Source organism: Athene cunicularia (assembly GCF_003259725.1).
Source record: "Athene cunicularia isolate RWA chromosome 24 unlocalized genomic scaffold, athCun1 chr24_part2, whole genome shotgun sequence".
Taxonomy (NCBI): Eukaryota; Metazoa; Chordata; class Aves; order Strigiformes; family Strigidae; genus Athene; species Athene cunicularia.
This window is the reverse complement of record NW_020799133.1, coordinates 597,385-622,851: the sequence shown is the minus strand read 5'-3', so window position 1 is coordinate 622,851 and position 25,467 is coordinate 597,385. Positions and strand designations below refer to the sequence as shown.

The window sequence follows — 25,467 nt, the reverse complement described above, 5'->3', positions numbered from 1 at the left end:
ACGCGCCCATCTCGCTCTGCGGCGCGCGGGGGCTGCGCCTCGCCCGCGCGCTCGGGTTACCTTGACTCGAATTGGTTTATGGCACGGCGTTCTCGGTAAAGCGGGAGGAGGAATGGCCACATAACTCAGCAGGGCTTGCCCTTGGAGTGATTTAGTTGGGCTGGATGATGGCCGAGGAGCCGTATTGATTTGGAGCTCCCGCTGGAGTTGAATTCGGAAAGCGCTGCAGCACCTGCAAGACGCTCGTCTGAATAGAGCCACTGAGAAAAGCTGTTGGCACCACTCCTAATGCGTTTTGTATGTGTCTGTACCACAGGGAGAAATGTGTGGCTATTGTTGAAATATTATCTACATGGGTTTTCAGAAGATGAAGAAAAGGCACTTTGCTGCAATAACTGTTGTGGACTTGCTATTGTGATAATGCTTTGGCGTTTTTATATTGAGATGTGGCTCAATATATTTTCTCCTCGCTGTGTATGTTTTTTAAAAACCGCCGAGTAGATATATCTGATAAATGGTGCTTTGACGGCTGCTTTCGGGTGTCCAGTAATTTTGGCTTGAAATGTTTATTTGCTTGAATCATTATTTTAGTTCAATCTGCTTGGATCTAGGTGGCAACACGTATCGGCTGCCCCACGTGTGAGCCGTGGTGCCGGTCACAGGTGGAAGAAGCGAACCTCTGCGAGTCGCTTTAAGTGGGTGCGTTTAGCGAGGTGAGCTTGTGGGAACAGATTTCTTTGGTCATCGGGAAGTGCCCTCTGTGCCCGGTGACTCTGCAGGAAGGGCTTGTGATTACCCGCAGCAGCAGCACAAATCCCGTGGCTTTTCCTCAAAGCCATTTTAACTACGGCTCAGAAAATCCTTCAGGTGTGGGGGGTCTTTATGCGGGAAAGCCGTTGGGCACCGCTGGCCTCGGGGCGGGTGATGCACAGGGTGGAAAAAACCCCCGAGGTAAAGCGGGCAACCGGGTGCCGTGGCCCAACGCTTCTGCCTCGTTTGCTCAGCTCTCCCCGTCGTTTGTCCTTACAAAGCAAAATGGAGTTTGTTGTCTAATCACCGAAGCTGCAGAGTAAGTACTTGTGTCCGGGGTGATAGTTGTCAGTGCCAAGAAATAGAGTGGAGCAGAATTAAACCCAAACCTGATGAGCTGACCTACTTACGGGATGCGGAAGGTGCTGGGATTCTAGTTTAAGCAAATTCCAAAACCCTATTTAATTGTTTTTCCTTGATTAATAATCCGTAAGTGAAATATCAGTCAAGATTTTTAAAAACAAGGGAGCAAATTTAAAACATTACATTTATTTTACCTTGGGAGAACTTAATTAGCTGTCAACAGCACAACACATGAGTGGTGACTTTTGAATGAAATTATGAAATCTCTGCTCCTGAGGCATTTTTCTCCCTCCTTCCAAGGCAGAGGGAAGCACGACAGATTTGTTTAGATAGAAGCTCAGTAATTTCAGGAAAATGCTTTTTGCCTGCACAGTCTTCTTGTAGTAATTACAGACCCTTTGGTTCTTATTCGGAAGTGCCGGCCTAAACCAGCGAGGATATTAAGCCAGGCTGGAAGTGCCCTTCCAGGCCAATCCGAGATGGTGGACCCCTGGTTCTCCGTTTAACGGGCCGGTTTCTGAAGTGACTGAACTTCTGTCGTTCGGCTGCATGCCGGGGTAATTTACTTATTTTTACAAACGCAATAAATAAAACACAGCCAGCAGATCACTCGAACGGTCCTAATTTAGAGCTCCTTCCTCTGCCGACACGCGACGGCCGCACCGGTATCGGGAAAATTGATGCATCGGTTGAGCGCAGCAAAGAGAGCCGAGGACGTAGCGGCGAGGCGAGGGAGAGCAGGGCGGCTTGAAGTATTAAAATATCTTAATGTTTTGATGGGTTTGCAGTGCTGTGAGTCGGTGAGACAGCGTGCCAGTATAAACAGCTTTGCGGGAGCATTAATGTTAAATATAACTCGCCTGTTTTACCCAAGGTTGTCTCACGATAGAACTGAGTGTCTTATCCAAAGGAAGCCTTGAAACCTGGGTGTCCAGGACAGGCTTATTGCCTTTAGATCTGTTGCTGCTGTTTAATGTGTTCTGTTTGTTTTTGTTTTTTGTTTTATTTTTTCCCTCAGAAACCTTCTCTTATTAATTTAAAAAAAACTCCACCAAAACCCCCAAAAACCCAAACCAAACCCCACGTTATTAACACTCGGATAGCTGCATCTCCCTGGGAAAGCTGGTAGTGCCTGCCTTGATAATCAACCCCCCAGGCATAGCTCAATTTGGGGCAAGGCCTTTCCCAAGAACCGTGAATAAGGGCGAAGGGTAGAGGAGCGTAGACAGAGGAAACATCTCCTGAGAGGACCGTTAGATGATTTGTGCAACTTGTTGTGTGACTCTGCTGAGCTTTGTAAAGCGTCAGGGTGACTTGGCGCTCCGATGTGGCTTTTTCTTAAATCATTGGAATATACCGAAACCTGCGATTTCAGAAGGGGGTGAGGGGAGTCGGAAGAGGAGGAACCCGAATAGGATGATCCTAGGGAAAACCCTGGGAAACGTTCGACCAATCTGGAACATCCTGTTGTTCGTGTCAGAGCAACAGTGAAAGTGGTTTTGGAAGGTTTCCTCTGTCTGTGGGAAATTGCCTTAGCTGCAGTAGAGGTGCAAGAGAAAGTATCAGCATACTTTAAAAAACATAAATAAAATTGGCCTGTAGAGTGTCCCTGTGGCTCATCAGCAGCTCAAGTGGCTTCGGTGGGACAGGGACCTCCCGAAAGGTCTGTTTGCTGATTTGCTGCTTTAATATCTCTGTGCACGTTTTTCTGGAGCTGTAAAGAAGCGCTTGTGTCTTGGACAGGGTTTGTAAAAACGTCATTTTAAACGGCCACAGAAGTCTTAACACACGTATTGGTCCCCCCTGTGACTTATTCCAGGAGGTTGCTTCTGTGATTGTGAGTATGTGGAATCAGAGTTCCTGAGTAAAAGGCGTTTTAATTTATTTTCTTTTTTATATATATGAAACAAGAAGTAAGCACTTTCTTTATGAGCCGGCGGGTGTTGTAAAAAGCTGGCGTTTAATGCCCAGCGAAGGTCTGGATTAAGGCAGAGGCTTCGTGTCGTGTCCTCCCGGCGAGTGAGGAGTGCCCGTCTCCTGCTGACGGTGCAGGAGTCGGTAGGCTTCTTAGTTTTTCTTTTTTTTTTTTTTTTTTTTTTTTTTTTTTTTTTTTTTTTTTTTTTTTTGTAATAAAATTTGGTTTGACATGAAAACTCTGGGCACAGACCTTTGCTAAACCGCCTCAGAGACGGGGACAGGCGAGAGGGGAAAGAAAGGATTGTTCTGGCCAAGCCCGTAAGATGCAATATCGGGTTGGTTTCTTCAGGGCAGATGTAACCTTCAGCTTCCCCTGTCACAAGCTGCTGTAGGGCTGATTGAGATTCCCCGCTCTCCGAGGCGACGCAGAGAGAGATGGTGAAGTGCTCCCCACATATTTGTGGCAACTTGTGACAAACAATTTCAAATTTGGCAGATGCAACGAAATTGTTAGCTGTATCCTGACACTACTTCTGGGGCTCAGGAATGTGTTTTTGTAGCAGATGGAGCTATTAGTTAGCTGTGCTATCTTGAAGAATTGCTTTCCCAGGTAATCAGCTCTGCTCATTTAGGATGTCGTTTCCCCACCTCGATATGTCAGCCGAGGAAGCAGGAATGATTAATCACTGCGGCTTGGACACTGCACAAGAATAACTGCGCGGAGGGAATCGTTCTGCGGAGCACCAATGCCACAGGGAGTTTAAAGTGCTCTGATGCAAAGCAAACAAGATGGAAAAGATGACCGTGATGCTTCCTGATGGCTGCGTGTCAGCCCGGAGAGTTTCTGTGGCAACCTGGAGATTTGCAATTCATGGGAGGCCTGGAGCGAGACAAAACTTTTAAGCCCCGGCTGTGGCTGCGGTGGCGGGGCTCGCACCGACACCTGGCAGCCTCCTTCCGCCGCTTGCTTTTCATGCTTGGCAGGATAAATCATATGAGAGTAACACGCACGGTAAACCTGCCTAAACCACCTACGCCTTCCACATTCCCAATGAATTTGTACCAGAGGAGGGTAAAGGTTGATGGAAGGTGTGTTAAAAACCAGCTGTTGATCCCAGCTGCAGACTTAAGTAAGAAGCTGGGGTTTGGTGAACAGGGCGACAGAGATACCGTGGAAGCAGCACGTTTTTATTCCTCTTGTGTTAAAGGCTGAAAATGAGATTTGTTTTTTCAATTGCTGGTATTCTTAAATTGCCAACAAAGAAGGTTAATCTTTTTTTTTTTTTTTTTTTTTTTTTTTTTTTTTTCTCTGGCAGACCTCCGGCTTAAGTCTGGTCACTGCCTCTATTTTCATGTCACCCCTTTGAAAGCAATTTGGAATATTTTGCAAGACTTAGTGTTGCCATGTACCGTATAAACATCAGGTGCGAAACAGGGCAGCCTGGGGTTTGCGATATGAAAGGGGATTGGCTTTAGCTCTGAAGTATGACCGAGTAATTTTAACTGGTTAGGCAGCCTCATCTTGTGACGAACGCGGCAGATTTTCAGCCTCGTCCCTTCTTGCCGCAGCCTTTGGGCTGAGCAGTTCTTGGCCTTGTGCTCGTGGGGACCTTCAGCCACGGGGGCTTCTCCAGGGCCACGGGGCCTGACAGGGCAGGAGGAAGCCAAAGGTGCCTCAGAGCTCAGCGCGGGAGGAGATAACGGCTGGTTTTCTGCTGGAGCCAATTAGAGCAACTTCAGCTCGGCGGAAGCCGATAGGCCACGGCTGTAGTAGCGACTGAGGGGAAGCTTAATCTTCACAAACTGTCACCTCGAAATACCACCCGTGGAAACGCGTCAGCAGGACGGCTTTCTGTAACCCTTGGGGTTAATCCGCGTTTCAGCTCGGGCTGTGCAGCAGCTCCTGAACTCTGAACATAAAAATTAGAGCAGCAGTAAAGCTGATGTTGTGAGCTCTGCAGTAGATGAATAATCTCGTGTAAACCTAAAGGGTTGTGCTGTCGGAGCCCATCACCGGCGTGTTCTGTTCCCCAGACGGCAGGTGCTGATCTGTGGACACACCGTGTGCTGCTCAGAGTACTTGCGTCACGCTGTTGCTTTTGGGGAAAACCTCCCTGCGAGGTCACCTCGCGGCGTTGGAAGGAATCTCCCAGCCACGTGCTTCAGGGTCTCTCGGTAACCGCCGCGGTGCTGAGCGGGCTGCCTCTCTCCTCGGGTTCCTGGGCACGGCCTGGGCGCCCCGGCGCTTTCGGCGCTCTCATCCTCGGCACTGCCGAAGTTGAGTACGAGGTCGGGGGTGGTTTTGCGCCCCTGACATCCTGGCGTGTTCTGTCCGTACGCGAAGCCAGGCCGCGCGCGAAGCCGCCGCGTCAGAAGCGAGATAACGTGCTGCCCTGGCGGGCTGTTTCCTGGAGCGTGTGCCGGCCTCGTCGGGGATCCAGGGCTGTAATTGGTGGCGTAGCGAGGATATTTACCTTTGAGCGCGTTGGTGAACTTCTCTTCTCCTTCCCTAGCTTAGTCATGTCTTCCTGAAAGCATTTTTGTTTATTTTCAAAGCAGCTCATGCCCGTAGCAGAATTGTGAAGTTAATTGCCTGGATGCGTACTGCGAGGAAGGGGGAGTGTTACAAGAAGATCTCTGTAGATAGAGGGAATAACCTCGGGGCATCTGCCTAGGAGCAGGCATGTACAAATATTAGGTTTTGAACTTTTGACTTCAAATGGTTTGTGTAAAAATGTTTAAGTGTTTTTTTTTTCCTATCAGATTTGATCTTTTTGAGTCACAAGACCTTTTTGTGGTTGGCAGGGCTCCTGTAACATATTTCTTTTTAAATGATCTCTGAAGTTGTCGAGTACATTGGTATGAAAGTGCTTGATGGAAAGCTGTACAATTTGTTCAGGCAGCAGCATAGAAGGAGGGTGTTTTCAGGGGAAGCCGAGTTGGCTCTTTGATGCTCTCTCCTCCTGGTTTCGGGGGAGGGCTCGCGGGGCTGGAGGTGCAGCCGCGGCTCCGGTTGCTCGTCCTGGCGCACTTGGCGGTTCCTGCTCTCAGGTATCTTTGGGGCAGCAGACCCGCCTCTTGAAACCGGGAAGTCTTTCCTAAAATCAAAATAAAGACTACAGGGATGTGGGCCTTGTTGTTGAAAATGTTTCCGTGTCAACTTTAATAATCTGTCTGTGCCCCCCATCTGCTGTCATCGTGACGGACGAGTTTCTTGGCTACTGGTTCCCTGCTTGTTTTGACTGAGTAGGAGCATCCTGACACACGGAGTCGTACCAGACTGCAGCTGAGTCAGAAATGATTGATCTAGTTAGATTATCACTTCCTACACACGCTCTTGGAAATTGTCCCCAGAATCCAAATGAAGGGAACTTCCACTGGCAGGGGAAGAGCTCGGAAGAGTTTTAGGCAAGTGTATATAAAAAAGTGAATGGCTGACCATTATTTCTGAATGTCGGGGAACTGAGAGCCCGCACGGCCTGAGCGAGTGCTCCTTGGGGTGACCTTGCAAACCTTCCCTGGGGGGCAGAGCTCGCGTCTCCAGAGCGTTGAAGGAGACGTTGGCAGCCACGTGTTTCTGGCTGAGACTCCGGCGTTGTCTCCAACGGGGCACTCAAACGCTGCTGTAACATCAGTCTGCCGGCGCACGGGCGGCGTTCTTCATCCAGATTAACCATTGCGGTGTAAATAACTCGGAGCTAAGAAACACAACATTAGGAGAAGCAGAACAGTGCGGGCATATTTCACAGATCAGGAAGGATCGGTCTGCTTCCGTGAAATTCTTGCATTTGGGGCTTGAGGCGTGTTCCCCGGGAAGTAGCAACGTGCGCCAAAGGATTTCTCAGTAGTCTGGAGCCTGGTTTTGACCCCAATAAGGCAAATGGACAAGGGAAAAAAGAGCAGCAGGGACGTGTCATCTGAAAAATTAAATGTTTTGAAATTGATTATGCTCTGCAGAAACACGGTCGTCTTTCTGGTAGGAAGCTGTAAACAAAACAGATTGGATCAATTATCTCTTTCTTTGCAGCAGCCATTGCAATTAGTGAGCATCTGAAGTGCAAAACACGTTTCCCAGGTGGAGTCGGAGCGAAGTGCTGGGCCGCCGGGGCCTGGCCCTCGCACCAGGCGGGGGCCCGTCTCCTCTGCGTGCGCTCGGCGGTCGCGGTGCGGCTCCGGTGGGGGGGGGCGGGGGGAACCTCCCTGACCCCACGTTCCCAGCAGGTTCCCCCGCAGGACGCGCGGGGGGAGACAAGGCAGGTTTTTGTGTGGGGTCCCCTGCAGGCGATGGGGGTCCCGTCCTCAGAGCGTTTCCACGGCGTTTCCCGGGCTCTTGGGGTTCACGTGGCCAAATGTTTTGCCAAGTCGAGGACTTAATGAGGTGCCATGTTGGGAATAGAGTTGCGCTCACGGACTGGAGTTCGTGGTGAAGCGTACCTTTAATGTGAAGTGACACTTGTCAAAATAAATGAGCAAGATTTTTATTGCATGTTCACTCGCTTGTAAAATTTGCTAGTCTGCAGTGGCTCTTAATCATTGATGTGAATTAGCCAGGTTCTCCTGTAGTTTAATTACTAGTATGTCATGTTTAAATTCTCCCTTGATGAACTAATGGTTAGATTATATGCACAGTTTCGTAGTAGGTAACGGGCAACACGCAAACACACAAGATGAGTGTGGATGGTGTGAAGTGCTCAGTCTGCAGCAGACCGAGGTGTAACCACCGATCGCAGCAGGAGGCTGGGCGGGAGCTCGGGGTCACCACGACCCGTCCTGCCCGGTGTCCATGTTGGGCCTTGGGCAGGGCTGTGTCCTAGGCTGGGATGTGTCCTAGGCTGGGTTGTGCCTTCTCCGTGAGTTGCGTGCTGGTAGGAAATCACGTTGGCGTTGCCGTGGGCAGCATCCCCTCGGGTCATCTCTGTGTCCCGGTAACATCCATCGCTGGCTTTGGACACTTCTTTCTGTCGACGTGGTGCTGCTTCAAGTCATCCTTTGATGGTGTTTGCTCCATAGGCACAGCCAGTTTCAGAGCAAGGTCTAATTATTTTGATAGGCGAAAGCGGGAGTGCTTTGTATTGGGTCCTACGTCTTTGTTCCTAGAGGATTAAATTAACGAGGAAACGGGCAGAGGATTGACCAAAGCTGCAGACCTTGGAGAGGATTTCTCCTTTCGATGCTGTTACAGCTTCTCAATAACCGAGAGCGCTTCTAAGCCCTGTCGTTCTGCGGAGAAGTCGCGTGCTGATTGTTCGAGTGGCTTCTCAGAAGATGCCTGAGCTACAGCATCTAAACAGATGGTGGGTGGAGCAACAGGTAATGGGAAGCCGCAGTTCTCTGCCCCCCCGGTTGTCTGAGTGTCTGCGGTGCCCTTCCTTGTGCGTGTAGCCAAGGGCTGGTGCAGCGGACGCTGCCATGGAGACGAGCAGCCTGACCAAGGCTTGGAGGCAGCGGGTAGCTCGTCCTTCTGGTGGCAGATCCAGCGCCTCCCTTGCCTTGACCTCTTGCTCAAAATGAAATTCTTAATTACTAAGGCACCCGATAACCGAGTCGTGCTGCCTGTTGTCAAGGAGACAAGTAAAGCCCGTGGAACTCGTTGTATTGGAGAAACTGGCACGTTTCCTCTTAGTCCTAGGAGCACTTTGAGACAGCGAAGTTCTCCAGATGTTATGTACAGCTGTTGTATTTACAGTATAGATTTCAAAATTACATACCTGGATATAAAAAAAGCCAACTCGTTCTGCTGTCTCTTATCTGTGCTCCTCGGAAATTCTCTGTTTGCCCAGATAATGAGCTTTGCTGAGCAGCCACACTTGATAATGGCCAGGTGAGACGAGACAAGATGCACAGAGGTTGCGATTGGGAAGGAAATAACATTTAAGAAGTGAGAAGCTGAGGATGTTTTCCATATGGAATAATATATAATCAGCCTCTTAAGTCCCAAGGATCGCCTAGCTGCTTTTTGCGGAGGGGATGGAAATTAGGTTTTGCTTCCAGCATTAATTTTACCTTTTCCCTTATGCCTTTGCCTTATGCTTTTACCTTTGCCTTACGCTTTTGCCTTTTCCCTTACGCTGTTGCTTGCCCACAGCCGAGCAGGCCCAGGGCAGTTGGGAAGCGGCGGGGTGGGAACGCTCTGTGCCGCTCGCGCCATCCTCGGGACGAGCCCCGCTCCGGGCCCACAACGGGCGCGTCGTACGGAGCCGCAGGCGTGGGGAGTGCCGTGGGCCAGCGGTGGCCTCGGGCTCGCAGGCATGGGCCAGCGTGTGTGTGTGAGGCGCCGTGACGCTGCAGGGACCTGCAGTCCTCCCGAGGATGGTTTTCTTTGGGTTGAGCGGATCTACGTGATTTCCGTGACATTGCCTTTGGAAATTCCAGCGCTGGAGCAGCCGGAACTGTGATGCCGAAGCAGCTGATGGCAAAGCAGCCGCCAGTCCCCGCTGACCTCGCAGCAGGGTTCCGCTCTCCCGACTTTGCCGTGTGCGGAGTGTCATTTTCTTCCATGGAAAGTTGAAATTAAGGGCGCGAAGTCCAGCGCCTTCAGCTCCGCACGGAGCCGTTAGGAGCCACGCGAGTCCACGCACCGAGCGGTGCTGCCCGTGTCCCCGGGCAGAGTCGGGCCGCGTCGGGTTTAGTCCTTGTGCCACGTTCGGCCTTGGCTGCGTGGGAGACGCCTCCCCCCGCCTCGGGGCTTGGGAGGATCCAGCTGCGTGCCCATCCGTGCGTCTGCCTAAATTAGAGGTGACAAATTATTGATAATTAGCGCTGCTTTCTGTTTTACCATTGCAAAAGACGAATTTATAAAAGCCAATTTATTTTTATCTGTGGCCTCAGGAACTCCAAAGCAGTTGTACTTATTCTTAATTGCTTGTTTTATGGGTGAAAATTAAGCTGTAATGTAAACGGCGGTGCGAGGAGCTTGGGATAGAACCGCTGCAGTGTTCGAACAGCAAGGAGAAAAATAGGTGCTGAGGATTGCCTAATACTTCACAAATTCCAATTTTTATGAAGTTTAACAATGCAACCATTTCCAACCATTCTATAACTAAATATAGTAATGAAATTTTATTTGAAGTCAGGAACATTATCCAGATATGACTTGATGTGTGCAAGATACTGCACATCAATGGAGTGGTGCAGATTGTGTTAAATGGGCCTGAAATAATCTTCAGGAAAGAAAATCGTTTTCTATTCTTCTTGACACAAAGTGTTTGTCACAGATATGCATTCTTATCCACGTCTTGTTAGTGAAATCATTATACTTTTCATTACAACTTTTATGCAAATACGCCGGTTTTCCTTGATTAGGTTTACATGAATAAGCTGTAATTATAGGCTGAGGTGATATTAATGTGCAACAATTAAATATGTAATTACTATGTGTAATTACGGCATGAAAAGTGTGCCGTGGCAGCCCGCACCACGCCGATGCCCGGCTTTGTGTCTCGGCTTCGGTCCGGCGGCACAGCCCGTTGCCTGGAAGGGCTCGTGCCGCGTGCGGGGCAGGTGGGAGGGCTGAGCCCGGGCGGAGCGGAGGGTGCGTGGAGACGTTCCGCGCTCAGAGCTGCGCAGACTCTGCCCCTTAAAAACCTGCTGCGAGGTGGAGTCTCGCTAAGGGACCGACTCGGGGCCGCGTCTCGGTGCCTGTTTTACCTGGCCCCCAGGACGGCTGGGCGTCGGTTGCTCATCGATACCCGGAGCCGGGATCTGTTTTCCTTTTAGTAGGTTTTTATTCTGATGCTGCGAGGATGATTTTGCTTTAGCTCCTTCCCCTTGAAGTGGAGGGCCAGGCAACAAGAACGCCTGGGGGGTACATCTCGAAGAGGGCTACCACGCAGCAGATAAAACGATAATGCCGCTTGTGTCGGGAGCATACCAATGAGGGACGGGGGAACCTCTGCAACTTCGGCTTTCCCTGTGCCGCAGAAGCGGCCGGGGAAGGCTGCGGGTGGAGCGGGGTTCTGGGGGAGGTGCTGGGAGCACCCCGGCTGCATCGCCTGCGGTGCCCGCAGCGGGAGGAGGAAGGGTGCGGGAGCCTGCAGGAGGCTGCGGGAGCCGCTGCTGCCTGTCCCAGAGCGGGTACGGGGTGGCTGCGGGAGCTGCTCTGGGGCCGGGTGTTGGTGGGGGCTTCTCCGCACGCAGAGTTCGAACCAATCACCGCGGTTTTTTTGGTTATAAGGAAAGGGAGGGGACGAAGTGTCCCTGTGGCTGTTGTCCCCAGAGCTCTACCGAGCCGCACCCTTCCCTTCAGTGCCCCGGACTCCAGGTGCGTGTTCAGCCGCCTTATTGCTCAGAGGGTGCGAAGATCCTCCGCAGGATTCTGGTTGCGCTGGGCACGCGCGCGCCCTTTCTTACCGTCCGTGTAAACGCAACGTCGTCAGCTCGGGGTTAACTTTGGTTTACCGATGTTACTGTGGCCCAGTTGGGTGCTTTTCAGTCATCCTACTTGCGTCCCTCCTCTTGCCCGCTGAAGCACATGTAGCCTTTGAAGTATTATATTTAAGGAAACTTTTCCAGGCAGCTCATTATATCTGCTTTAATTTCTGTTAATCTCTTTGCGCACATGGCTCATAATGTTTAAGCAACGGGGATTTTTCCTCCCTTACACGCTTTGCTGCATTTTCAGTTGGTGCTGCGGAAAGAATTAAAAAAACCCCAAACAAAAGCTCTGAAGGAGAAAGCCTGACCTCGAGGTACCTGCCAAAACCCTCCTCTTGGCAGAAGGTCAAAGGAGCTTTTCTAAAGGCTGAGGTACGGCAACGTTCCCGATGCGGAGGATATCCGAGTCTTGCTCTGGGAGCGGTTCGGAGGGTTCGTCCTGTTACTCAGAGTCCCCGCGGTGGGAGGAGGGTTTCAGTGTCACCAGCGCTGGAAATGTGCTGTTAGAGGTGACTGCGAGCAATGAAATGATGCGTTGGCGAAGGCACGTATTCAAATGTCTTTGCTTTTTTCACGGCGTCCTTATTCAGGAGTTGCCGTGACTGTAATTCCTTTATTTCTCGTTGGAGTGGATTTTTCTGTTGGCTGATAAGGCGGCGAGGCCTCCCCGGTGGCTCCTCTTTGGGGGGTGCAGCCTCTCCTCGCTGCCTTCCCGCTGATCTGCATCCCGGAGCTTGGATCGTACCGGGATTCCTAATGCACAAGCACAACTCGCTATCTGTAGCTTGAAGAATGAGTTATTGTGCCGGTAAGAATTGTTCGAAGAATTAAAATTGACCCATTTCCTTCAGGCACAGAGAAGTTAATACTCCAGAGTGTTAACATCGTAGGAGTGATTTGAGAAGTATTATTCATCAAATCCCTATGCTAATATGTATGTAGGTATAAATAAAAAGGCCTTAAAGGTTGTTTCAGTATTTATTAACCTCTCCTCTTCTTCAGGGGCTTAACTTGGCTGCCAAAGCTTGGTCAAGGCTTTTTGTTAGTTCTCTGCTTCGGAGTTGGCGGAACTGGGGAGGCAGAGGAAGGGCTGCCCACCCCTGCCGCAGAAACCTGTCACCTCTGTGACTGCCGTGGCTTTACCGTGCTCTTCTCCTGCGAGAAGGCGTCCGGGCTCCGGCGCGTGGCGGGGGAAGCTGCGGCTGCAGGTCCCCTTCCCGCTTCCTCGGTAGCGGCAGGGCACAAGTAGTCGCCAAGGGCCTGCGTTGGGCTTCGCGACTCTTCTCGTTCCCTCCGAGCTGCAGCTGGAGCCGGGGGCTCCCTTCGAGGCGTTTTAGCGTTGTTAGAGTAAGCGCGCGGAATCAAACTTTTCTCCAGGTTTTTGTACCCACGTTGTTGCGTTTGTACTAATTCTGTGCTTTCCCCGCTTTCTTTAGGTAAGTGAGCACGGTCGGCCCCGTCCTTCGCGTGGCGATGTCCTGCCCTCCACGGCTGCCGAGCGCCGACGCGGGGAACCGCAAGCCCGTGCTCAGCCGGGAGACGTGTCGGTAGTAAGTCCGGACGCGGTGGCCCGGGCGGGCTGTAGCGTGCTGGGGGCCGGGCTCAGGGGCACCCAGCTTCGGGGCTGTCCGTGGCCTGGGGGGTCAGCAGTGGCCTTTCCCCCCGCCGGCCAGGTTCTGATAACCTCCGAGGGCCCGTTGCCGTTCCAAAAAACTATGAGTAAAAGCTTCGGCGTCTTGAGGTTCTCTGGGGCTCTCCTGTTCGGGTGAGGAAAGGGGGACGTGAGTGCTTCCTCCCCGAACCCTCTACTGAGCACCCATGTAGCTCTTCTCATCTGGGGGTTTTGTTTCTGCTTTTCTGAAGTCTCGTTAGGAGTGTGGCTCTTCAAAGAGTTTTTAAATACAGCTTGATTCCTTCCTTGGCTTGGGAGCGTTCTCCAGTTTGGTGTTGGAAGGGAGCATGAGGTAGGAGGCAGAAAGGGTGTTTTTTTAAATAATGCTTAATCTAGAATTAAATTCAGAGCAGTGCCTGGAGAAAATAAGATCTCTCTGATCAGATTCTCCAAATACTTTTTGTCTTCTCTAATAAGCAGGAAGAGCTAGTAGAGGGAATTACATGCTGGAAGGGGAATTTTAATAGCAACAGATATGCAAAGAGGAAAGTATCTCAAGTGAATAAAGAATGCAGGCTGGCAGACGATGGATCATTGCCACGCTTGAAGAATGCAACTTGTTGTGGCACGGGCAATGCATGGCCGGCCATCCCAGCGAAGCTGGGGGGAGCAGGGGGCTCCCCCGAGCCCCTGGGGTCGGGAGGCTCCGCGGTGCCCGGCTGCTGGTGCCAGAACCTCTCTCTGGGGTGAGGGGGGCCAACGCGCCGTCTGTGTCCGTCTGGAATTCCACCTGCAGCTCCACTTCCAAGTGCCCAACTCCTTCAGGAAAGAGTCTCCGTGAGGAAGGGAAGCGTTTAAACTCAACAAGCGTCCCGCGGTTGAGATCCTCCCTGACTCGGCTGGCTGTTGGGGAGGGGGCTGTGCTGTAGCGGGGGGCCGTCCCGCTGAGCCACCTGCACGCGGCGCGGAGTGGCCTCGTCTGGCTGCGCCGTGGACACGTCCCGGGAGCAGCTGAGCGGCTCCTGGCGGCTGCCAGCGGCTCGCAGGGTCCCTCTGTCTGAGAGCGGCGCCAAATAACCCGGAGGTGGTTGTGCCATTCCAGGTCAGTTACTCGGTAGCGCCATAACTAATCCCCGTCAGAGCAGAAAGCTGCTCCCATCTGTTAAAAAAGTATTAAGAGGTTTAATTGGCTGCAGGGAGGCGTGGCTCGTGCTCGGAGCCAAAGGCGGGGGGACGTTCCCTAGGACAGACGGGTCCCCTCAGCCCGGGGGCCGCGGGGCGCTGACGGGCCGCAGGAATGAACTGCGGCGGCACCGGGCACCGGTCGGCCTGTCCGGGGGAGCCAGACCCGTGGGGAGCTCTGGGGGGAGGAGAAGGGAAAAATGGGAACGGGAGCAAGACAACCCCCCCTCCAAGTAGGAGCCATTTAGTCAAAAATACTTGTGTGATGTGTTAGAATCCCATTTTTGAACAGTAACACCCTCATCGTTGTATTCAAACACTGAGATAAATGCATCAATCTAAATTCATGATTTGGAGTTTTTTCATGTAGTTGCTAATTATTGAACATAACTAGCTTATTCATAATTTCTTTTCTCCTTCTGCTTGATAGCCATAATCCTGTATTTGTGCGGCTGTCATTCCCATGGTAACAGACTAGTGTCTGAAGCAGGAGATTATTAAATACAGAATAGTACATTAAAATAATGTTAAGGTTCTGACTTGGAGACTTTCACATGGGGGCAAACTTCAAAAAAAGAGAACATTTTTACAAAAAGCAATTTACTTTGCCAGTAATGTTCTCTATTCCCAGAGCTATTACTGAAGAGATTGGTTTGAGTAGCAGCCCGCTCCCTCGCAACCCATCTTCTGCTCCTGCTTTGCAGAGAAATCCTAATCTTATGTTTATGTCGTCAGTCTGTTGCCATGGAAACTCTGTCACAAATGTATCATGACCTCACAATGGGATGGCAAAGGAGGAAAATGTGGGCTGAAAGACGATATTAGCCATGATTATCGAAAGGAGGAAAACAACCCCGAGCCTTAGTGCGCGTAACGAAACACGGCCGAGGGGAGGGAGAGGGGCTGCTGCCGGAGGCGTGCGGCCGCGTGTCGCCTCCCGCTCCCGGCTGGCAGGAACTTGGCTGCCGAGCGCCGCGAAAGCCCCAGCGTCCCCGCTCGCCCCCTCGGGTTCGCAGGTGGCCGGGGCGGCAGCAGCTCGTCTCCTCCATCTCGCCGTGGCGGGGGTCTGCGCCTGGGGGGGCTCTGGGCTCTCACCTCTCCCCTGCCACGTGTCGCACGTGGGTGAGGAGCAGGCAGCGGCTCTGCGGTCTGGCTGCAGCACCCTCGCCCTGCAGAAAGCAGGTCTGTGGTGATCTGCAGTAACAGATTTCAAGATGATACTGTTTTATGCACTTCCATTAATGAAAGCTGCAGCTAACGTTTCAAAGAGGATTAAGCAAGGATTAATAAAGGATAGGTAGTGAAGAGGTTTGATTATCTGTCACGGCGATATCAGCCGGATAATGTGTCATGGCAATGAGATGAAATAGAAAATTCGTGCATACCTGGGGTATTGCTCAGATGTTGGAACTTACGGTGCTTCCCGCCCGTCTGCGCTGAGCGGACCGACGCGACGCATCTCCCAGAGGGAGGAATTCCCCCCTCCGAGCGCCGATGCTCTTTCCCGTGGCTTGGCACAGGCTTGGCTGAAGGGCCGCTGTGACCCACAGCAGGGCGCTTGCGGCCGGGACAGGCCCGCAGCTCCCTTGAGAGAAGGAAAACGTCGTGCTTGGGGGTTTGGTTTGGGCGATCTGCCTCCCTTGGGCTTTGGGGGGGGACGTTGGAAAGCACCTCCCCGGGCAGGCAGCACGCCAGGAGGGTGCCCGCTGCCGGGCTGGCGCCTGCCTGGGGCTCCGCTGGCGGCCGGAGCGCGGGCAGGGGCTGAGGAGCTTGGCGGGTGTTTCCCCGGCGCTCTGAGAGCTCTGGGGTACCCGGGCTGGGCACGGGGGGTCTCTCAGGGGAGCCCGGCCCGGGCCCGGCCTCTGCAGGGACGTTCTCGCTGCCGGCTGGGCGCTGCCTGCGGGGAGGGCTCGGGGCACCCCAGCATCCATCCGGGGAGCGGAACGCGGGGTGAGTGCTCATCCCGCAGCGCCCCTGAGCTGCGCCCCAGACATCAGCCCGCGGGCAGCCAGGAGGGCGAACACGGAGACCTGCACGCGGACGGCTGCCGCTGCTCAAACGTTATCTCTGCTTGCAGGCGCTTAAAGCGGTGAAGCCACAGAGAAGGGCGATTGTCTGCGCGTTGCACGGGGTTTCAATACAATCCTTCATTGTACTAATAACATCCCCGTGCAGCTTCAGCCTCAGCGAGCGCTCGTGGCCGTAGCGATATACTAATGGATCTGTACGAGGGCGTGTGGGGACAGGCCGAGGGTTAATGGCTTTAAACTGACAGAGGGGAGATTTAGATGAGATCTAAGGCAGAAATTCTCCCCTGTGAGGGGGGCGAGGCCCTGGCACAGGCTGCCCAGAGAAGCTGGGGCTGCCCCCTCCCTGGAAGGGTTCAAGGCCAGGTTGGACGGGGCTTTGGGCAACCTGGGCTGGGGGAAGGTGGCCCTGCCCGGGGCAGGGGGTGGCACTGGAGGGGATTTAAGGTCCCTCCCAACCCAAACCAGTCTGTGACTCCGTGCGTGGGTTCCCTGTTGCAGGCAGCCGCAGACCATCTGCGATTCCACGTACGCGCTGTGTGGGCGCTGCAGGTGGGCAAAGCCTCGCCTGGCTACCTTGCCCCTCACTGTGGCTCGTAGGGCAAGCGGAAATCAGGCAGCAAGAGTCCCCGTGGGAGCTGGCTGGCCTGCAGCAAAGGCAGGCCGTACTCATCTGGGTGAAACCACCCCCCTCGTTGAGGGCCCTTCTTGGGTGTGCCGGGGCGGCGCTGCCGGGAGTCGCTGCCCCTCGCTCTTGCAGCCCCGAGGTTTTTGGCTGGGAAGCGGACGGGGAGCTCGGCAGATCGTGCTGCGGCGTTCCCTTCTCTCCAAGCGCTTTCCCTGCCCTCTCGCTTCTGACGAGCTTAAGCATCATTTTCCTCTTGCTGTTGGTAATACTAGAAGAGATGAGTAAGTACAGATTTCTGCAATCCATAAACCATAAAGCCCTGCCTGCAACTTAAACCTTCACTTCTTTATTTGCTTTGTTATGGCTTTTCACATGTGTTAGGTTTTAACAAACAAGAGTTTTCCCTCTGGAGATAGACTTAAAAAAGAGGCTATAAGGAAGAGTATTGTTATCAGAGCATCTTGTCTCATGCTTAGCCTTGAGAAATATGTGACTTCAAAAGAAAAATAGCAGTAGGTCTGCTCGGTTTGTTCCACTCTTCCTTTGTTCCATTTGCAATGTCTGCTGTCTAAGTTTGTTTTAGACTGCAGCCTACAGTGACTTTACAAGACAGCTTTGTGAAATTATAGTGCCGTAACGCTTTCTGCAAGGGATTCGGCTCTTCCTCCCCGCGGCTGCCTGAGAGGGTTCCCGCAGTTTGAAAACTTCTTGCACTTGTTGCGGGGCTGCGCGTCCGCCGTGCGGATCCTTCGCGGGGGCATCGCGGGCGAGGGGAGTGATAAAGTTACCAGCAGAATATCCTCTGAAAGTAAGGCATCCTCGCTTCTGCTGCTGTTGTGTAACTGCAGTCTTCCCTCTCCCTCCCCAGCCAGCCCTCTGCCTCCTGGGGAATTTATGACCGAGTTCACCGCAATTCTATATTTGGCTGATATATTGAAAAATGCATTTCCTATCAATGACTTCCTTTAATATAAAAGGAAGTAGATTTATGGGCAGAGGAGCGCTGGCATCACAAGTACCCTTTGCTTTAGTCCTTTTGTCAGTTCATTCCTGCCCCGTATCCGCCCGAAGCAGGGGTGTTGCTCAGGAAGATTCGGGTTCGGAGCGGGACGTGTACCTCGCGGTGCCACCCCCCGGGAGACAGCCCGCGGGCACGGGCTCGCGGTTATGTAAGACCCCGAGAAATGTTCCTTTTTGTGATCTGCCCACTTGTGAACTTCCCTGAGCTGATCCGGCTGAACATGGAGAGGGGGAAAAACAAGAAATGTGAACTGGGAAGCAGTGGTTTTTATTTTTAGCTCGACTCTTTTCCTGCTTGTGTCCAAAACTGTGACGGTGCTTTAAAACGATGCGGTAGGTCCCTTTTAAGAGTACGGTCCAAAGTTAGTGGAATTCACGGTTACAACCTCGGACCAGAAACCGTTTTCCGAAGCTGGTTTAGATCTGCCGTGCGTGGCTGCGGTGCTGGGACGAGCTGAACCCGAGGCACCAGCGCCGTAGGCTGGACCAGAACGAAGGGGCTGTTGGAGGCGGGGGCTGGAATAACGTGGCTGCCGTGGGCTGAGCACCTCCCAGCCGGTGATCTTGAGATGATCTTCCTGGCCTCCCTTCCCGGCTCAGTCGTCTTGCAGCGTGCGAATCCCCGGGCCGCAGGAGGAGCGAGGGAGCCCAGAGCAGGGCCGGGATGAAATTGGCGGCGGGGTTGCCTGGTGGGAGGAGGCGGGAGGTGCTGCATTGACTCACTGTCCTTTCACTTCTCCATCAGTGCGTTGTAGGTAACAACCTGTCTAGAAGAAAGGGGTAGAAAAGCTCTGAGGTCTGCAGCGGGGTACTCCGTCTAAAACTGTTGCAGTGGGTTTTGTGGGGAGGGGAAACCCCAGGGGAAACCCCGTGCAGTTTGGCTGGAGAAGGATGCGCTTACTGAGCGCGGCATGTGGCTGGTTTTCAGGGCGACCAGAGAGCTGATTTTGGATCTTTTCCGAAGCCCGGGAAGCGCAGAGGTGAAGTAGTTGCTGGTGAGATGGAACCAGCCCAGCTGGAGCCGGTCCAGGCGAGCGACCTGGGGCACAGTCCCCGGGAGTGCGGGGGCCACGGCGCGGTGGCCACGGACAGCGGGTGGGTGGGAGGAGGCCAGCGAGGAGCTCGAGGGGTTACAGCTAAAACCTGACCCGGGCTGCTGCGCCGATGGCTTCCGAGGCAGCAGGGAGGCTGGTGGCTACGCGTGAAAAAGGCTTCGTGAACCGTGTCTTGATCCCGATTCGTGTGCGGGCTGGACTCCTCGGGCTCTGGTGATGAGAACATGCAGGGAATGGCCGACAACAGCGAGGAATCATTACGTGCCAATCTTGTTTTAAGTAGGGGTATGTCAGCTGCTCGCTGGCGTGTGTCCGCGCGGTTCCTGACATCTGACTTCCGAAGCTGCATTTCAGAACCGCGAGCCTGTGGCAGAAGCCCGGGGTGGAGGCGTCATTGGGAAGGGCGTCGGGGTGGGGAGCTGTGGGGCCCCGCGGCCCTGCGTGAGCCCGGCACGGACAGAGCCTGGGGACGCCACGAAGGAGAGCCAAGGCACGGGGCTGCGGGAGAGGCAGCCTACTTCTGCAAAGGAGCCACAACTAAATAGAAAACGCCTTTATTTTTGCTCATTTTGATGAATTCTCTGAATAGTATGTCTAATTGTGCTCAATTATTACAGCCTAGCGCAGATAGGTTAATAGTTTCTAGGCAGTGAAGTACATTGATTTCTTTCAGAGGCTTTGAGACAATAGTCAATTTATAAAGAACGACTAACTTTGGTTTACTGTCAATTGTGGGGGGGTTGCGTTTCTGCTGCTGTATTATTGGCAGCCTTTAAATTGATTCAATTTGAAAACTGAATGAGAAATTAGTGTGTTCTCGTGTGGACATGTTTCAACTAAATTATTAAATGAAATGGTTGACTCTTCTATCTGAATTAAACCAGTAGAAAAACTATAATTAACTATTTCATTGACTGGGGAGAAGCTGCAAAATTGATGTGAGACATTGACCTCATAGATTTTTCTTCTCCTTCCCCTTGGAAGTGCTACGTGGCGGTTCCGGCGCGATGATCCTTGCTGCTCGGTGTCGTGTCGCTCACCCTCGTGACAAGGTGCCCTCAGCTGTCCCGGGCCATGAGCTCTGTGTGAGACCTTGTTTGAACTGTGGTTTGAAGGGATGGGGATAAAAGGGTTTCTTTCCTTCCACGGGAGAGACACGCGGGTGCTTCAGCCTTGTGCTGGCTGGGGCTTAGGCCGCCTGCGGCAGCCTGGGCCGTCGCCGCCGGGCTCTCCTGGGCAGCCTGGCTGGCTGTTCCGTAGGAGAAGAGACAAAGCAAGCACTGAGCGCTGCCTTTGCCTCGGGTATTTGTCTTCCAAAACACGTGTGCCACTGAAATTCTGACATAATCAATTTTTCCAGGAAGATTCCAGCAAGTCTCAAATCCCGGCCAAGGTCACTGGCTCCGGGCTCTGGGAGGTGAGGCAGTGCCCGGCACCCCGCGTTAGGGCGAGGTTCAATAGCTGCTCTGCTGCCAAACACGTCAGGGGTGATGGGTGGGCGCTTCCTTGGCACAGCTGGTGCTGCTAAAGCGCTGGAAAAGGCTCCTGTGCATGTCCTGGGAGCCCACAGGTGGAGAGCGGGGCCATAAATGCTCGGGAAGAGTCGTGGCAGCAGCCTTGGCCGCCCGGCTCTGGGCGCGTCTCGCTCCGTCTCACCGCGGGCTCGAGGCGCTTCGGCCGGGCGCGGGCACGGAGGAGCCTGTGGCAGAAGCCGGCCTGTCCCGGGTTTTGGGTCGCTGGGCCTCGTGCCCGTCCTGCGAAGGGAAGGCAGCGGTGCTGGCCGAGCGCCTGCGCCGTGACTGGGGCCGCGGGGCTGCAGCGGGCGCGTTGTCCTCGGGCGGGGTTGGGGCCGTGCCCGAGCTCTGCTGGAGGGGCCACTTGTTCCGGCCGCTCGTTCCAGCAGGCGATGGCGTTGCGGTCAGAGTAGCCGGCGGTTTTCTGGGCGTTCTTACGGGCAAAGTGAGAATTGCTGTTTTGAAAGCGGGGAGCGCGCGGCTCGGTAACGCTGCCAACCAGGAGGTGAGGGCTTGCGGCTCCTGAGGGCTGTGTGCTACGATGCTGTGGCATCTGAGCCCCTCCGAGATGGGAAAACACCTGCTCTTCATCAAGAATTTTAAAGAATTTTAATCAAAAATCAGCTGCTCTCCCAATATAAAGTTATATTAGCTTTACAAAAGTGCACTTTATGTTATTTTCTATCCAAACTTTGCATCTAAGTCGATAAACCAGCGTATTACCTGTACTGACTCCACCCTTAAGGCTTCACGAGGAGCTGCTTGGCACTTTGTGGGGGGTGCTGTGTTTTGTTACGAGGCAGGTGTGTGAGGCACGTCCGTATTGGCTCTATTTGAGAAGTAAACAGAGAATGCTTCTTTCCCTTGTGCCCCCCCAGCCCCGAGCCAGCCCAACATCCCCTGGCCGGGGGCTCTGTGCAAGGTCCGTCCCTGTAACGAGACCTACGGGCAGCACCGCGGGGCGGGGGCAGTTCTGCAGCCCGACAGTCGTGGCCGCCTCTGTGACGCTGGGGGTGCGGTAAGCATGTTCAGGTGCCCCCGCCTCACCAGTGCCAGCTCCTTGAACTCACCTGTTTGTACTCCTGCTGTGGTGCAAGAAGCCGGGGCACTAGGTGCCCGGTGGGGAGGCTCCAGCCGCCGCGCAGGCAGGTTTTCTGGAAGGTTTCCGAGCGCGCTACTAGGACACAAATTTAAGGCGTGCTGTTAGGAGCAGGTGAGCTATCCATCAAATGCACAGTCTTGGATTTGAGTCTTCTATTTAGATTAAGCCTGTTAAGAAAGATGGATGGTAAACGTGTCTCAGCAGCGTTGTGCCCAAACCAGAACGGAATATCAAGGCTCTTGAGTGAGGATTCGTTTGTGTTGGCAAACAGCTCGAACAACAACTGGGTGAGGAGGGAGCTCGTAGGGCGGTGGGATGCCGGTTGTGGATTTGTATCGTTTTAAGAGAAAACCATTGTTCTTTTCCTTAAACCCTCCCCTTCACACAACACCCCTACGAGCTGCCCGCTTGTCTGCTGTACGTTCCGGAGACAGACCTGTTGGTTACTGCGGACGGCGGGTTTGGGCTACTCCGCTCTGTGTGCGGCCGTTGCTGCGTGTGGCACCCCTTGCTGGCACTTGGAGGGTTTGTGGTTTTGCTGGGCTTTGCCTCGGTGCTGGTGCCTTTTGGGTGATGTCCCAGCAGGCGCCAGTGCTGCTGGGGAGGGGCAGCTCCTGGAGCAGGAGGGTGGTTCCTGCCCGGCTTTGCTCGCCTCGTCCCAGAGACCTTCCGGCGTCGGCGCCGCCAAGGAGCCGGCCCCGTGCGGCACCAGGGAGTCGGCACTGCGGACAGGTACTGCCAGCGTCTGGTTTTGCTTAAAATAACAAAACCATCTGCCCCTTCCAAGCAAACTCCTCTTGTTCTTTTGTCTTTGAATATTCTTCTCCTAAAGCAAGATTGTGTCAACAGTGGGGAGCTGCTCTAACTGGTGACTGAAGGGTGATGTTGGCGTTTGGTACCTTAGGTACACAAAATCAGGAGAGCTGGGAGCCTGACTGAAGCCTTGGATAATCTCCGTATTCGCTCAGGGGTGTGTTTCTGCAATGCTTTAATGCAGCTGGAACAGGGAGGGCGGCTTTGCTGGTTATGCCCAGAGAGCATCAAAAGGAAGAAACGAATCATCCCCGGAATGTGTGAAGGACGTACTTGGGAAGGTGCTCTGAGAGGGGAAGGCAGGAGAAGCAGCTGCGACCCGTTGCTTCCTTGGAAGATCAATTAGCGCCTAAGACAAATGTTGACCAGAAATGGGGATTCTGCCACAGCCCCGGGTTCCGGGGGAGCGAGAGCAGGGCTGGGTGCGAGCTCCCTCGGTGCAGCCGCAGCTGAGGTGGCGACGGCGGCTGCTGCTCGCTGCGAGGGCTCGGCCGCCTCTGGGGGCAACCACAGGGCCTGAAGCGTTGTTCTTTCCCTCCCAGTCTAGCACGTGGCTATTAAGGAAAATGTGACGCTTGTACTTTGATCTTCTATGCTCATTTCTAAAATCTCAGAACACTATCCTGTGCTTCAGAGACGGGAAAATACTCGCCATTGCTTGGACCCAAAGCTGGTACAGGGTTTCAGTGTCAGGACGGTGTTTTGAGGGATTGTGTGTGTTCATTTTACTCCTCGTGTGCCAAATGCACAAAATAAAGAACCCCCAAAACCTACCCGGGTGGAACGCGTGCCTTCAGAAGGCTGGATGCCTCTGCTGGCGCACCTCTCGGAGCGAATCACGGTGCAGCGAAGTGTTAATGTGTTTTTATCCTCAGTTGCAATTATTTTAATTGAAGATAATTTTTTTTTCTTCCCAAATTCTTGTTGCTCCTCTCTGTGTTCAGTTACTTGTCCTCATCTCGACAAGACAGGAAAAGCCAGATACCAGTCCTCATTCAGCATCCCATACGGGGCTGAAAGCAGCAAGGCGCGGGGAAGGGGGGGTGCCTGTGCTTCCGCCGTCGGAGCGCTGCGTGCGCCCAGGGCCCGCCGGCGCAGGTGCCCCGCGGTGCTCGGGGGCTGTCGAAGAGGCCCCAGTGGTGATCGCTGAGAGTCTTTAACGAAAACAAGAGGAAAAAAAACCCAACACCCCCCCCCTTCCCCCCTGAATTTACCCAAGATTTCTCCCCTTCCCGAATCCGTCTGGACGTGCTGCCGCCATAGGGCACCGCGGCCGTGGCTCTTACTCCCTTGCTGTACACGGGCCTCATTCGGTAGGTTTTGTGCAAGGTGTTTGGTGTTTTTGTTTTTTTTTTTTCCAGGGGTGGTGGTTTGTGTTTAATTTCCTTATAGCTCTGAATGAGCAGTGAGCCGAACGCCCAGTGTTTGTGTTTCAAGAAACCTTCCCTTGTTCCTTCCTCCCGTGGGGATTTCCCAAGGCAGCAACACGACTATAATCTCTTCTAAGCAAAAAAATTTAATCCAACCGTGTGGATTTTCAATACCAGTTTCCAGCCCATTTTTCTGGTCGCGGTTACTGTGCAGGTGGCAGAATCCTCGACGCTGGGAGGGGCTCTGGGAATCCAACCCCGCTGACTTTTGTAGCCTCTGAGGAGATCAGTCAGGTGATTCTGTAGCGGGAGGAACTGGCAGGAGTCTTCTTGCAGGTTTTTTTGTGTCTGTGGCTTGTCAACCATTCAAATTTTTCTTCTTTCTCCAGGCTCAGTGGCCGGCCAGTGTTTAAGATGTTTTTCCCCTTCGTCACCAAAATCTTTTTATTTAATTCTCTTCCCTGAGCACTTTAGGTACGCCAGAGCGTGTGGGCCCCTTCTGCTGCCGAGACACCGTCACCGTGCGGTGAGCCCGGTCCCAGGCCTTCCCCCCTGGTTCTTGGAGGTGGTGGAGAAAGTTGTGTAGGTCAGCTTGGAATCATCATGCTTGCAAGGAAAAAAAATTAAAACTGACTTCAAAGGACAACTCTGACACGGTCAATTAATAATTAAAACAGTTTTTTAATGAGCTATGCAATTACCTGTGTGTCCCTGGAGATGATAGTTTATGGTATTATTGCTCAGTGCCCTTTCTTTAGTCGTGGCAGATGACATCTGTAATTTAAAGCAGGCTAGACATTAAAGTGACAGAACTTTCATTAACCTTGTCTAAAGTTTGTTAATGACAAATGTCTCATAAAAAAAAAAAGCTATTGTCAAAACACCAGCTTAGCAGAAAGAGGAGCCTCTCCTGCAGCGGCCTGGGGGGTTTCCTTGTGGCCAGCAGGCACGCGTGGCTGCTCCGCGTGTCCGGAGGGTTCAGGCACCGGGGTACACTTGTCTCCATCTGCGGCTCCGTCCCCGGGGTGCGGGGGGTCACGGGGATGTGCCCCCTGAATGTTTTGGGCTGCAGTTCTGGGAGGAGATGGACCATAAAGCGTGACTTACCATTGCAGCTCTAATTTGGTCAATCGAATTGGAAAAAATGGTCTCAGCACGGTCACAAGACCCTTTTAACGGGAGGATGGTGGGAGGGGGCGGGACGTTGGGACCCGCGGGCTCTGGGATGGGGGGTCTGCTGCCAGCCCTGGCGGGGCTCCCACCCCTCTTCCTCCCGCTCAGCGTGGCCTGAACTTGGCAGCTCCTGGCGCCGGTTTCTCGCTTTCCCCGCGGAGCCGCGGTGCCAGGGCATCGTTCCTCGGAAGCTCTGAGCCGTCGCCGTGCGGCTCGGGGGCTGCCTGCGGAGCCCCCCGGCAGCTCCTTGCTGAGTGGCAGCGCAGGGGGGGTTCATGTTTTTGTTGCCACCCCGATCCCCCGCTCCGGTGGCTTGGGGGGGCTGGGGAAGGGAGATCCGCGCCGCTCGGTCCGTGCGTCTGTCGGCACCCGGCTGAGAGCACCGGGATGGATCCCTAAATACCTCCTTAGAATATATTGGTAAATCCGACAGCCTCGCCTCCTCGAACGCGAGTTCCCTGACGCAGTGCTTTCCATTTGAGGCACTGAGAAGTTAATTTAGTTTCCACTGGAGTCTAGATTAAAGACAGAAATTATCTGCTTGAATCATGAGCAACTTTGGAGGAAA

General features: G+C 53.3%; 1 protein-coding gene across 7 annotated transcripts in view; it reads left to right on the top strand.

Annotated features, from left to right (window-relative positions):
- Positions 1-25,467, top strand: part of CADM1 (cell adhesion molecule 1) — a 144,037-nt gene that overhangs the window by 25,542 nt on the left and 93,028 nt on the right. The window contains exon 1 of one of the 7 annotated variants that reach the window (XM_026863883.1): positions 17,115-17,133. The exons of the other annotated variants lie outside the window; for them this stretch is intronic. Within the exon in view, the coding sequence (XP_026719684.1) occupies positions 17,130-17,133 (4 nt within the window). The 5' untranslated portion in view covers positions 17,115-17,129. Of the gene's footprint in view, positions 1-17,114; positions 17,134-25,467 lie in introns of those variants that run through there. 7 annotated transcript variants of the gene reach the window in all.